This window comes from Carassius carassius, chromosome 29 (assembly GCF_963082965.1).
Source record: "Carassius carassius chromosome 29, fCarCar2.1, whole genome shotgun sequence".
In the NCBI taxonomy this organism is placed as follows: domain Eukaryota; kingdom Metazoa; phylum Chordata; class Actinopteri; order Cypriniformes; family Cyprinidae; genus Carassius; species Carassius carassius.
Genome location: NC_081783.1, coordinates 9,775,191 through 9,789,258, shown reverse-complemented (window position 1 = coordinate 9,789,258; position 14,068 = coordinate 9,775,191). Strand labels below are relative to the sequence as shown.

General features: G+C 46.5%; 1 protein-coding gene and 1 long non-coding RNA gene across 2 annotated transcripts in view; both read right to left on the bottom strand.

The window, feature by feature from the left end:
• LOC132109310 (uncharacterized) overlaps positions 1 to 4,374 on the bottom strand; it is a 33,824-nt gene extending 29,450 nt beyond the window's left edge. Inside the window, exons 1-5 of the mRNA XM_059515319.1 lie at positions 4,122 to 4,374; positions 3,929 to 4,022; positions 3,503 to 3,826; positions 3,288 to 3,405; positions 2,730 to 2,821 (exon numbers count right to left, since the gene is read on the bottom strand). Of these exons, the coding sequence (XP_059371302.1) occupies positions 2,730 to 2,821; positions 3,288 to 3,405; positions 3,503 to 3,712 (420 nt within the window). The 5' untranslated portion in view covers positions 3,713 to 3,826; positions 3,929 to 4,022; positions 4,122 to 4,374. The remainder of the gene's footprint in view (positions 1 to 2,729; positions 2,822 to 3,287; positions 3,406 to 3,502; positions 3,827 to 3,928; positions 4,023 to 4,121) is intronic.
• A 2,680-nt stretch (positions 4,375 to 7,054) lies between these two features.
• Positions 7,055 to 10,088, bottom strand: LOC132110120 (uncharacterized). Its single transcript, XR_009424589.1, has 3 exons — positions 9,869 to 10,088; positions 7,340 to 7,813; positions 7,055 to 7,137 (listed from the first exon to the last, which is right to left on the bottom strand). It is a non-coding gene; the product is annotated as an uncharacterized LOC132110120 (long non-coding RNA).
• Positions 10,089 to 14,068: the final 3,980 nt, after the last annotated feature.

The window sequence follows — 14,068 nt, the reverse complement described above, 5'->3', positions numbered from 1 at the left end:
CAAACTATCACATCGCAGAGCGAAAGACAACCTGACCCGCCTGAAGGATCATACCTCAACTACCACCCTGCATTACTCTATCACCCCCGAATGCAGTGAAAGGGGCGGGCTTTGGCCAACAACTCCCATTTAAGGGAGGAGGCTGAAATCTCGGGGAGGAAGCCTACACATAATAAAATGCGGCAGCTATACTTAGCAAAACGCCTCCAACATCCCAAACATAGCCTAGGCCAGCTACAGAGGCGGCCCGGGTTAGGGCCGACCTACAAGCATAGATCTACCTGAGGGCTCGGAGGAGCCACAGCCTACTTGATTGAGAGGCTGTGAAACACTCAACCTACTGCCAGGGGAGCGAAGTACTCAGGATACCAATGTCACAAACCGAAAGGTAGGACATAAGATCTATCTGAAGCGCCAGCGTCAGTCTAAACCTAAAGTAAAAAAGTTTTTTTTTTTTTTTTTTAGGAAGACCAACTACTCTACCCCTAGGCGGCTTAAAGCCCTGAGGCTAACATAGAAATGAGTGGTGGCCCACCACGCATAAAAATGTCATGACAGGAAGGCCATCACCTACTCACACGGGAGTCAAATCTTTTTTTGAGCTTCTCCCTAAATCGTTCTAGCCACAAGCTGGGGGGGGGCTTCAGGGCCCTAAAGTTCCAATACCTTACCTCATTGCTCCTCTAAGAATGACCCCCTAGGTCTATACAGGGAACAAGGTCTGTAGAGAAATACAAATCAGTGTTAGTATACACACAGAAATTATATTAAAAACCAACCAGTTCACCTGCGGCGTGCAGAGTGAAGACTCGCCAGAGAGTTCTCTATGAACCTGGGGGCCATCACTTTACATGCCTGAAAGAGGCGCTCTCACCAACCAAGCCGAGGCGGGCCATCAGAACCTTGTTCTCATCCTAGACCCAGCCCCAGGCCTGGTGTAAGAAACGCCTGGGGAGTCGGGAAAAAGAGGAGAGGGCTAGGATAGTAACAGCCCTCCAGGAGATGATCCATCACTAACGCTGTGATCGTTTGTACTGGATCACCTCCCTCAGATCCTTCTTTTTCCTGCGGGAGTCACGCCTCCTCTGTGACCTGCTCCTACATGGAGGGGGTGCACGAGAGGCGACACTAGCTCTCTGGCCCTGTCTACGGCCCTCAGGTCGTGAAGGGCCAGGCTCTCCCGCCTGTCTGGGCTCGGATCCGGATCTCAGCGGTATACAGGTCTTAAACGCCGCTGAGCGCGCCTTCGCCTCCCTGAACTTTCCAACCACCGCCTCCACGGAGGTGCCAAAAAGTTCAGAGGGCGAAACCGGTGCATCAAGGAGAAAGGCCTTCTCTTTCTCCCCGATGCCAGCCAGGTTCAACCACAGATGCCTCTCCGTGGCCACCATTGCCGCCATCGATCGACCGATCGAAGCGGCAGTCTGTTTAGTGGCCCGGAGAGCAAGATCTGTGGTGCGGCGCAGCTCAGCCACCGCCTCAGGGGACAGCCCTGCCCCCTGGTCGAGATCCCCCAGCAGGTCGGCCTGGTACGCCTGCAACACCGCCATAGTGTGCAGGGCAGCACCGGCCTGACCCGCTGCCGTGTATGCTCTGCCATTCAAACGCGCTGTGGTCTTGAGCGGTTTGGATGGCAGGGCTGGAGCACTCAGTGTCGACGCCCGCCCAGACACGAGATGGTTCGCAAACGTCTCGTCAATGGGCGGCATCGACACATACCCATACTCGCCGATCCCCTCAACATCAGCGAAACTAGCCCGCTGATGTCGGTGGATCCGAGCAGAATATGGGTTCTTCCATGCCCTCTCGATCTCAGTATGGAGATCAGGAAGAAATGGAAGGCTCGCCTGAGCTGGTGGTCTATGGCCGGGGAGAAATCGATCGTCCAGCCTGCCACGAACAACTTCTCCCCTAACGCGCCGCCATGGCAGTTGCAACCTGTCAGTGGCGCGTTCCATTACATCCAGCAGCTCAGCATACACGGGGCAGGGTGGCTGAGAGGGTTCAGGGTCCACCTGAATGACCTCCTCCTCATCCATCACCTGCCCGTCCTGAAGAGCATCTGTTGCAGGAACAGTAGGAGAAAAATCCTCTTCGTCATCCACCTGCAACTCACCCTCGTCATCCGCCGAATCATCTGAGAGGTTAACACCCCTCTCAAGACGATCGGCGAGATCCCTCTGGGAACCCCATGACGCGAGTCGCCGCTCTGCCTCAGTGCGAGCGGGACCTGAGCCACGAGGTACAGATGGTGAGCCCTCCTCACTCGAGAAGAAGGCTAGACGAGAGCGGAGCGTTTTCAAAGCAAAATGCTCACAGTTTGCACAGACAGCTCCCTCAAGAGCCGCCTGTGCATGCTCTTTGCCCAGACAGAGAACGCACAGTTCGTGTGAATCACCCGGCGTCTAATACCTTGGGCACGGATCCGCACACTTCCTGAAGCTTTCAGCCTTCTCCGTGCGTTTCATTTTCTTTGCCGACTTTTCCAGCGATATCAAACAGACAGTCCCTGAAGACGAAAAGATGTTTGTCATGTTTGCAAGGCTCCCTTTTATACTTGCAGGTCGCACGTTAATCATTCACGTTAATGATTCACGGGCTGTCGCCGGTCATTATGATTGCCGTGATTTGATAGTGATTTCAGACACCTGTCACGCCTGAGGCGTTCCCCAAAGCGTCATTCTGACGTAGTGTAGAGTTCCCTTTCGAAAGGGAACTGGTGTCTTTACCTTCCGATATCGGAGGGCAAGGGTAGAAGCCAAGTTGTCAAACTTTTGTTGGTTCCAGCGCATGGCCATGATCGTCAGCATGTCTATGCATCCTGCAAAAATAAAAAAATATGAGATTTTCACCCTTCTTTCCAGTAGCAGTAGGAGAAGAAAATGTGCAGACTTGAATCACAAACTTTTCAGACATAATAACTTTCAGTAAAGAACTATGGTACTAATCTGCTATCTTGTGCCTTTTGATTACTGTCCCATGAAAGGGTGAGGTAATTGCGCAGTATAGGGAAGACAGCATGAAACAGTGGTGCAGGACAGTATTTAAATGGCATAGAGCACTATAGCAGGACAGTAGGTGAATGGTACTCTGATGTGTTTTTATTTTCGAACTGCCCTTCCTTATTATCCTTACATCAAATCAAATAGGATGATGGTCTTGTAATCGATCCATCCATTTGTGTTTAATATATTCAGATCTTTATATTTTCAGAGTCTGCATATATGCATAAGCTCAAGGTGGCTCACCAATGTAATCAGGATCAAAATTAACTGGTTCCCTTATACCTGCTTTTGACATGTGCTTTGTCGTAACAGCAATCCTCGAGAGGAAGGCTTTGCACTGTTCCACCTGTTCCCCAAGAGTCGAACCAGCCTCCTCCTTATATGCTCCACTCAATTTTACCTTTAAAAAATAAAACAAAAAAACAAAACCTAAGTGGCAACAATCGTATGCAGGATTTCAGGGAAAGAAAATGTCATGGACAATAATTTTTTCTTACCTCACATTTGAAATCATGAGCTTTGGCATGAAAAACAGAAAGAAATGGCCTCATGGTGAGGAGATCCTGAAGCTCAGGGCATTTCTCTGTCGCTCTCTGGAGGTAAGGCCAGTACTTGCATGCCACATCCATTGCAAAAAATGTAACTGGCTTACAGGCCATTTGCTTTTGGAGGTACAGGGGGTAGGCAAAAATTTCGTCCCTGAACATATTGAGGGCACGAAGGAGAACCCCATGATGTCAAACAGCATGTTCCAGGCCCTCCTCGTCTGTTTTTCCTGAGGACGCTGACCATTGCCCTCCACAGACACCTCTTCCAGAGACCTAAAACATGGCAGATGGTTAACAGTCCAAACTTGTTCAAACAAAGTCCTCTGTAGGACTTGGTGTTTTATAGGTTAATATAGTGAAGTTGTGCAAGTGTACATGACTGGTTGAGGTATGGACATAGTCCACGAATCTTGTGACGTCATCATCATTCGTGATGAACACGCCATCAAAGATGGCTTTTTCCTCCGATCTTAATAAAAGAGATACATATTAAGTTTAAATATTCATATGATTTTCAATTCACAGCAGTTAGTTTCAAAGTAATGGACCGTCCATGCACACACAGTACCTAGCTGCACTCTTGAATCTGTAGTGCTTACGGTTTCCATCAACTTATACTGCAAGCATGTCTGGGCTGCATGCTGGGCAGTCAAAGTGGTCCTCCTGGCATAATTTGTCAACTTCGAAACGGACAGCTTCCCACTCCAAGAAGCTTTTCCGGCAGCTGTCTGTTGTGATGTTTCCATTCTGTTTCAAAGAAGAGTTCAGTAAAAGAGAACAAAGGAGAACAGTAAAACAGATCAAAATTAAACAATATACTACACTGAAGTAAAATGCTCTAAAATGATACATTTTGGAATGTTTGTATTACATATCAAAGGAAATAAACAATGTGTAGACTTCACTCATACACTATACACTGATGTATTTGGGGGACCTGGCCATTAAAAATACAGGATATTGTTTGACATTCAGTCTAAAGCTATACGCAAAGAGAGCTACAACAGCTTCCATATTGTTCCATATAGCCTGTGCAATGATTGGGCCATTAATCCAAGGGAACACTTCTGGGATCAGGAAATAATATTGGGGAGAAGATGTCAAGTCTGTAGCCAATAGAGTTGAAGTTGAGATCTTCAGAATGACCAGTTTTTTTTCAGAAATGTCTCATTACGGATCAGGTCATACACTCCAGGACTCCAAGTGGCTTCACATGCTTTGCATCTAATCTGAGGCAATCTGAGATCATATCGCCCTGGAAAAAGGAAATATATACACAACGTTAATTCTGACAGACCAAAGTGTGTCATTCTGACAACTGATATGGGAACCTGTGACTAAGGTGAATCAGGAGGACACTTCTACAAACATTTTGTGAGGCACTCTATTGGAAGTCATACTTTTGTCAGGCAAATTAACTATCCCCATTCAAACAAAGGTTAATTGTTTTCCATCACATACTTGGGCCCAGCCAATCTAAATGAACACACAACCTATTGACACCTCTAGATTTGCAGCCATGATAAAGAAAATTTCTTGCACAATGTAACATGTATGAATTTAACATATTCATGATCCGTATATGTGCATAATTGTGATGAGGGAGTATATACAAGGTGTGATCAGCAAATAGCTGTGAGTGAAATTCTGCAGACACTTCTACAGAAGTGACCCCCACCCAAACCTATTAAGTTCTTCTTACCATTCATTGTAACCGGATAACGGCTGGGCCAGATCATAAGCAAGCATGGAGTTGCCTTCCACTGCTATGCTGATGATACTCAGCTCTATGTCAGGTTGGACCCCACATCCCCTACATCATCACTCCCCACTCTAACTGCTTGCCTGGAGGAGACAAAGTCATGGATGACTGAAAACTTCCTTCAGCTAAACAGCTCCAAAACTGAAGGTCTCCTCATTGGGACCCCACACCAACTCCGATCCTCCACCCTGACCATTTACTCATTTGCTGGCCATGACATTTCTCTCACATCCTCTATAACAAACTTGGGGGTTCGGTTTGACCCCCACCTATCATTTAACACCCACATCCAACATATCTGTAAGACTGCATTCTTTCATCTCCAGAACATCTCTAAACTCCGCCCCTCCCTCTCCTTTTCCGATTCAGAGAAGCTGGTTCATGCCTTTGTCCCCTCCAGGCTCGACTACTGCAATGCACTCCTCATCGGGATCCCTGGCAGGAGCCTGCAGAGACTGCAGTACATTCAGAACTGTGCTGCCAGGGTTCTGATGAGGGTGCGTAAATCTGAGCACATCACACCCATCCTCCATAAACTTCACTGGCTTCCTGTTAGGTTCAGGATTGAGTACAAGATATGTCTCCTGACCTATCAGTGTGTCTACGGTAGCGCACCAGTGTACCTCCAAGACCTCATCAATAGGCAAAACCCAACCCGACATCTCCGTTCCTCTGATAGCCACCAACTCCAGGTCCCTAAGTCCAAACTCCACACTATGGGAGATAGGGCCTTCCAGGTTGCTGCACCTCGACTGTGGAATACCCTCCCCAACCACCTAAGGACGCCACAATCTATTGAGGTTTTTAAAAATAATTTAAAGACTCACTTATTTTGTATTGCATTTTCTTAATATAATTCTGTTTTAATGCTGTTTTTGACTGTTTTTATGTTCAGTTATTTTATCTGTGCACCTGTAGCACTTTGAGATGTGTTCTTCATGTGTAAAGTGCAATATAAATAAAATGTATTATTATATTATTATTATTAACCACAACTATGGACTGTCCTGCGATGACACTGGACGATACTCGTAGACAACAGCATATTGTCTCTGGCATCTCCAAAGGTACAAGACGCTCTTGAAAAAAAAAACACATGGATAAGCATTAAAGAATAACATTTATTTAATGGCAACTATTTTAAACAAGATGTACTTGACGGCTTCTTCGACTTATCAGTTTTTCAGTCTAGTCTAAGAATGTGACTTTTAAGAACTACAACTTACCACACTGGGTTAGAACCCTCTCCACAACACAAGTTGTGGGAGGCAATGGATTAAAGAATGCATGGGTCATCGAATCCCTGTTGTGGAACACGTGACCTCGGTGTACCCTGACATCACACTGGCCACAGAGGAATGGGTGTGGGCAGCAGTCACAACAACGGATAACGGCTGGACCATTTCCACAATGTTGGCAGATCCGTGTTGCCACATGTTGTCGAGCCACCATGGTGTTGACCAGTCGGAGTCTCTCTTTCTCCCACCACCCTGATATGAGGCTCTTTCGGGTCAACCAGTCTGTTGAGGCTTGAAGTGCCGTTTCATCCTCATCTATGTCCTCAAACAGTGAGCTTTTAAGCTCTTGAAGGAAGGACTCTGCTAAAACAATGCAAAATATTTAAAAACAGTTCTATTCTCTTTTATTATAATAAAAGAGAATAGCATTGAACAATGGCCATTTTATAATAAATGAAGATACTGTTTGAACTAGTGAAGTCATTTCATTTCCATTTCCACACTGGTTTCCGGAGCCCTGATATGAGAGACACCAGTCTTTTGACTCTGTGTCTTTCGACTCTTCTCGATGCAGTGACTGGGACCTGCTGTAGCAACATTTTTTTTTTACTTTTTACACTCAATGACACAAACTTTACCTGATGCTAGAAACAGGTATGTAATAATAACCTCAGATATGTTCTAATTCAGACCCATGACTTGATCATGTTGTATACCATTCCAAGATGCAAAACTAGATCTGGAGTCTACATTTTAATTAACATTAATGTAAAAAACAAATTGTACCTGCTTGTTTCCGTGATGATCTGGGCCTGCTGTAAATAATGTTTCCATCACTGTCCCTCTTAATCCACCTAAGATCTTGCTTGCTGTTTGATGGCTGGCTGGTGGATGGATTACGGGTGGAAGGCTGACTGGTGGATGGTTCGGCTTCCTTGTGCATGCTAATGAGCTGTTGGAGGTGAGCTTGATGTTCAGCCTGATCGACAAGGTCACTCATCTCATTCAGGAGACAGTCCATCTCAGGATCAGACGTGGCACAAAAGATAAACACACTTTAAACGCACAGACAAAAAAAAGACAAAACAAACAAACAAAAACCCCACTCAGAGGGATGGGGGGGAGACAGTAAGACAGCAAGAGAGAGAAAACAATACAACAGTAAAGAGAGTAACATGATACAAGACAAATGTGGCTCTTAAAAGTGCCTTTTTTATGTAATGAGGTGCTGTTTTTTTAAAAGGACAGGGATTAAGGAACCTGAAGAGAAAGACAAGAACAAATCAAAAAAGAATAGATCACCAAACTACATATTACAATATGAATAACTTTAGGCTAAGAAGTAAAGTAAATTAATTGTCATGAGGCCCAAACGCAAAGCTTACATTCACCACAACCTGAAATATAATATTGCATTGGTTAGATACATTTCTGAAAATTACTACTTGTGTTATTACATTAAGTGGAACATTATCCCATAAACTATTTTTGTACATATTTTTTAAAAGAGTTATGAGGTGGTGGAAATGACTATGAATGGACGTCCATGTAGAAAAACAGAAAACATTTATTTGAAACACATTTAACAAATCATTAGTCATTAGTCTGTTTGGTTCCATAACCAATGAACAGCCTTACTGTAAACAACTAACCATACATAATCACATGAAAAATGTAAATTACGCCTAAATTGTAATTGTAAAATTATAATATTATAATTGGTTAGATGAACACTGTTTTGAATTTTGGAATACTTAAAAAATACCTAAAAAGTTAGTCATGTCAATGCATTGTAACATGAACTAATAGTGCGTGTATGAGAGAGAGAGAGAGAGAGAGAGAGAGAGAGAGAGAGAGAGAGAGAGAGTAACATGGAGGCTTGTCCAGAGGGCAATTATGGTGACCAGACGGTATGTGTGTGAGAGATAATGTGCATGAAAGTGAGGTAGTGTGTGTTAAAGAGTTTATGAGAGAGGGAGTGTGTGTGTGTGTGTGTGTGTGTGTGTGTGTGTGTGTGTGTGTGTGTGTGTGTGTGTGTGTGTGTGTGTGTGTGAGAGAGAGATATGATTCAAGGCCAAATCTTGCAGATTTCTTTCCAAACTTCCGTCTTAGGCCCAATCCCAATTCTACCCCTTAGCCAGGGATAGGCAACTTCGGTACTGGAAGGCCAATGTCCTGCAGAGTTTAGCTCCAACCCTAATTAAACACACCTGAACAAGGCAATTAGTGTTTTCTGGATTACTAGATGGATACAGGCAGGTGAGTTTTTATGAGGGCTGAAGCTAAACTCAACTCAGGACCGGAGTTGCCTATCCCTGCCCTTAGCCCTTCCCCTTTCCCTTACCCCAACTAACGCGCGTTCACGTGAAGGGGTAGGGGTGTCTTGATTCTCTTTTGGTTGGAGGGGTAGGGGTAAGGGGAAGGACCAGATAGCCCTTCAAACGAAGATTTTTCAGGACCACACTTCAAACGAAGGGGTATGATTTATCTCGTCAACATGGCAATTCTACAGTATTTTGTAAAAATAATCCAAGCTAGTATTAAAGATTAGCTATGAATTGGTAGCAAGCATTCCATGCATGCAAAATAAATCTATTTTTGTTAAAAAAAAATCAATTTATTGACAGACTCATTTGATGTTACGCCATGTTTGGAAATGACATACAATAAAAATATTTTCATTTCAAGCAACATTTACCTTGAGTTTTCTTCTCCAAGTTGCTGAAGAAATTTAAAATCTCCTCCATGTCAGACATGTGCTGTGATGTCATTGTTAATCTCCATAGAAACTACCCAAACAATCTTTCAAAAAAACTTTTTAAAAGGACTTTACATCGTTGTGGTGGAAATGACGGCAATACTGTGGGACAACTACAAAGCACAAAACATCAATATTTGCATGTATAATGATGTTTAAAAAGGTGAAAAAATAAGTATAGACTACTGGTAAAAAGTTCCTAAAGTATTTTCATTTTAAATTTAACTATGAAAGTGTGAATTTTTCAAAATTAAATGTTTTTTTATAAAATATGATCAAAGGACATGAAAGTGCCCATAGTCTAAGAATTGCCCATATATATATATATATATATATATCCCCCAATTACAATTCCCCCAATGATCCATTAATAAGCATTTACACGTTCAAAATAAGTTTATTAAAAGAAATGTTATATATATATACATATATATATATACACACACACACACACACACCATGTTTTTTTATATATATAAACTCGTAATTGTATTGATTTTGGACGTATAAATGCCTATTAATTTCTCTTGGTTATTAGACTGTTGTAAGTGACTTACCATGGTAGAATCGCGCTGGGCAATGGTTTCTGTGATGGTCGCACACAGTGACGCGTTGCACAAAATTGCGCCAAAATATAAATCATAATGAAAAAGTACAGTCTTAATATTTTATGTCTTCGCTCAATATTTTAAAGGGGTCAGCAGAAATGTCTAAGGAAACATGGGTATATGTTAGCCATTACATTTTAACACATCACGTCCCAGAATGCATCCATCTCTTTGCTCATCGCTTATAACTCCTCTCTCCCCAATCACTGGATTTACAAACAGGTGTTAATCATTAATCATTTGACCTCCTTATTACAGCTCGTCCCCACATTCTTTCTCCCGCTGCAGCTTTTTCGGCTTCCCACACCCACCTCGCCACATACCCCCACCGCCCGACTCAGGCCGGGGAGCACTCCGGCCTGCAGCAGCCCCCCCCCCCCCCCCATTCCTGGAGAGGAAGTCGGCCACCGCCATCTGGGCCCCCGGCCTGTGGATCACCTTGAATTTAAAAGGCTGTAAAGCGAGATACCAACGGGTGATCCGCACGTTGGTATCCTTCATGCGGTGGAGCCACTGGAGGGGCGCGTGGTCCGAACAGAGAGTGAATTCTCGTCCCAGGAGGTAATAGCGCAGAGTGAGGACAGCCCACCGAATGGCTAAACATTCTTTTTCAATGGTGCTGTATCTAGTCGCTCTCTTTGAGAGCTTTCGACTTAGATACAGCACCGGCCGCTCCTCTCCTGCGACCACCTGAGACAGGACTGCACCCAGCCCCCTGACCGACGCGTCTGTCTGCAACAAAAACGGGAGATTAAAGTTAGGAGAGTGCAAGAGCGGCCCACCACACAGGGCAGCCTTTACCTTGGTTAGGGCCTGTTGGCACGGCTCCGTCCACTGGACCGGATCTGGTGCTTCCTTTTTGGTGAGATCAGTCAGCGGGCTGGTGAGCTCCGAATATTTAGAAATAAACCTTCTATAATATCTCGCCAGCCCCAGGAACTGTCTCGCTTCCTTTTTGGTCTTGGGGCTTGAGCAAGCTGCAATTGCTGCTGTCTTGTCAATTTGGGGACGCACCTGCCCATGACCCAAGTGGAAGCCCAGATACCGTACCTCCACCCGCCCAATTGCACACTTCCGTGGGTTCGCCGTGAGTCCAGCCACCCTTAAGGATCTCAGGACTGCACGCAGATGTTCCATATGCCGCTGCCAATCATTACTGTGTATAATGATGTCGTTGAGATAGGCAGCGGCGTACGCGCAATGGGGCCGGAGAATCTTGTCCATAAGACGCTGAAAGGTGGCGGGAGCCCCGAATAACCCAAACGGAAGGGAGACAAATTGGTGCAACCCAAACGGCGTGGTGAAGGCCGTTTTTTCTTTGGATAATGGCGACAAGGGGATCTGCCAATACCCTTTTGTTAAATCCAGTGTCGAATAAAAGCGAGCCGAACCTAACCGATCAAGCAGCTCGTCAACTCGGGGCATTGGATAAGCGTCGAATTTCGACACTGCATTCACCTTTTGGTAATCAACACAGAAACGGACCGAGCCGTCTGTTTTAAGGACTAAAACTATCTTGCTCACCCAGTCGCTATGCGATTCTTCTATTACTCCCAACTCTAGCATGGCCGTTAATTCATCTTGAACCACCTTTTTTTTGTGTTCCGGTAAACGATAGGGGCGGCTGCGGGCCACTTCCCCGGGGACCGTTTCGATATGGTGCTGTATGAGATTCGTGCGACCCAGCAAGGGTGAAAATATGTCCGCAAAATCTGCTTGCAACTTGGCTATCTCTGCGAGCTGCCGCGGCGAGAGGTGATCTCCCCCAGGGACCAGAGCGAGCGGGTTGGTTTTGACAGCTGCTTCTGGTCCGAGATCATCCTCTGCTGAAATTGTCACGTCTAACTCAACCGAGGTCACCTCATTCCACCGTTTTAGAAGGTTGAGATGATAAATTTGACGTGAATTCCCTCTATCGCACCACCTCATAATCGAGATCCCCCACTCGCCGTGTAACCACAAACGGTCCTTGCCACTTTGCGAGTAATTTAGAACTGGATGTTGGAAGTAACACAAGCACTTTCTCTCCCGGTGTAAATTGACGCACTCGCGTACCCTTGTTGTACAGCCGAATCTGTTTGTCTTGAGCCTGGAGCAAATTCTCCATAGAGAGCCGCCCCAGAGTGTGAAGTTTTGCTCGAAGGTCCATGACATACTGAATTTCACTACGGCTGTTTGAAGGCCCCTACTCCCAAGCCTCCCTAATGACATCAAAGACACCACGGGGCTGACGACCATAGAGAAGCTCGAATGGGGAAAACCCTGTGGAGGCTTGTGGCACCTCCCGCACTGCGAACAATAGGGGCTCGAGCCTTTTATCCCAATTTTTGGCGTCCTCCTTAACGAACTTACGAACCATGGATTTCAATGTGCAATTAAATCGGTCCACCAAGCCATCTGTTTGTGGGTGATAGACGCTGGTGCGAATCAATTTAATGCCCAGTAGTTCGTATAGCTCGCTTACCGTAGGTGACATAAACACCGTGCCCTGGTCTGTGAGGATCTCTTTGGGGATCCCCACTCGGGAGATCACTCGAAACAGTGCGTCCGCCACACTCTTTGCGGAGATTGTGCGTAGCGGCACTGCTTCTGGGTATCGTGTTGCATAGTCCATGAAAACTAATGCAAAACGAAGCCCGCGTGCTAAGCGTTCTAGTGTCCCGATGAGGTCCATACCAATTCTCTCGAAGGGGACCTCCATCAGTGGTAAGGGACGCAATGGCGCTTAAGAAGTGGCCGGCGGATTTACCAGCTGACATTCCCGACACCCCGCACACCACCGGCAGATGTGCTCGTGAATGCCCGGCCAAAAAAAACGGGCCATGAGCCGCTCACGTGTCTATGCTTCCCCCAAGTGGCCTGCCATGGGACTACAGTGAGCCACCTGGAAAAGCATTTCCCGACAGCTTTTTGGGACTAATAATTGGGTTATATTCCTTTTTGACTGGGTATCTTGGGTCACCCGATACAACCTATCTTTTATCATGGAAAAATAAGGAAAACAGAGCGGTTGATCAGGCTGGAGAAGCCATCCGTCGATGGTGTGGACCCGGTCATACGCGTTTTTAAGTGTCTCATCACGAGACTGCTCCAGTGGAAAGTCATCTAGCTCAAGGGACATGAAGTCCGCCCTCGCTCTCGTTTCCTCTGAGTCAGCCTGTGAAGGTCCCACAACTGCATCGCCAGCCTGCGTCACCGCTTCTCCGTTTCCCTGCCCTGTGTCCCAAGAAGCATCCGCACACAAAACCCTCAATAATTGTGTAAAAGCTGGCCAATCTGTCCCCAAAATCAGCGGATGCCTAAGGTGGGAATTAACCGCCACCTTTACTCTATGCGTTTTCCCCCGAAACTGAATACTAACCAGCACTAGAGGGTAGTCCACCACATCCCCGTGTACACACCTCACTTTAACCTTGCGGCTTGTATCCAATGCCCTTTGTTGCATCAGGCTTTGATGAATGGAGGTTTGGTTACAGCCCGAATCCACCAAAGCCTGATATGTACCCCCCTCGATACTCACAGGTATTTGGTACAGCCCAGCTTGATCGGGGGCAGCCGCTGGGGAGTTGGGAACCCGGATCAATGCTCCCACTTCAATCATTGGGCACCGGTCCAGAAAATGCCTCGGGTCCCCGCATCTCCAGCAGGCCGGCCCAGGCCTTCCCGCCGCCCCAGTGGCAGAAGGATGGCCAAAAAATTGGTGGAGAGAGGAGAAAGGGGCGGATGGACCAGTAGCCCCGGCGCCCTCCCGTGTCCCTGGTCTGTTCCCCTGGAAGGCCCCACTCCGCTGTGGGACTCGAGGGGGCACGTTACTCCGCGACCTGGGAACAGGAATAGGGTGAGAGGGAGAGGGAAGGGAAGGAGAAGAGAGAGAGAGAGAGAGGTTAGAAAGGGGCTCGCCACCCCCCGGGCACGCCACCAGATGGTCTTCAGCCAGCTGGATAGCCTGCGTCAGCGATGTCGGGCGGTGGCACCGGACCCACTCGGCTGTACCCCGAGGTAGCCGAGCGATGAACTGTTCCAGTATCACCAGATCGACCACTCCCTCGACATCGCGATCCTCCGCCAACAACCACCTGCGGCAAGCGTCCTGGAGCTGTTGGGCCATCACGAAAGGCCGGCCGCTGTCCCCCAGCTCCCTTGACCGGA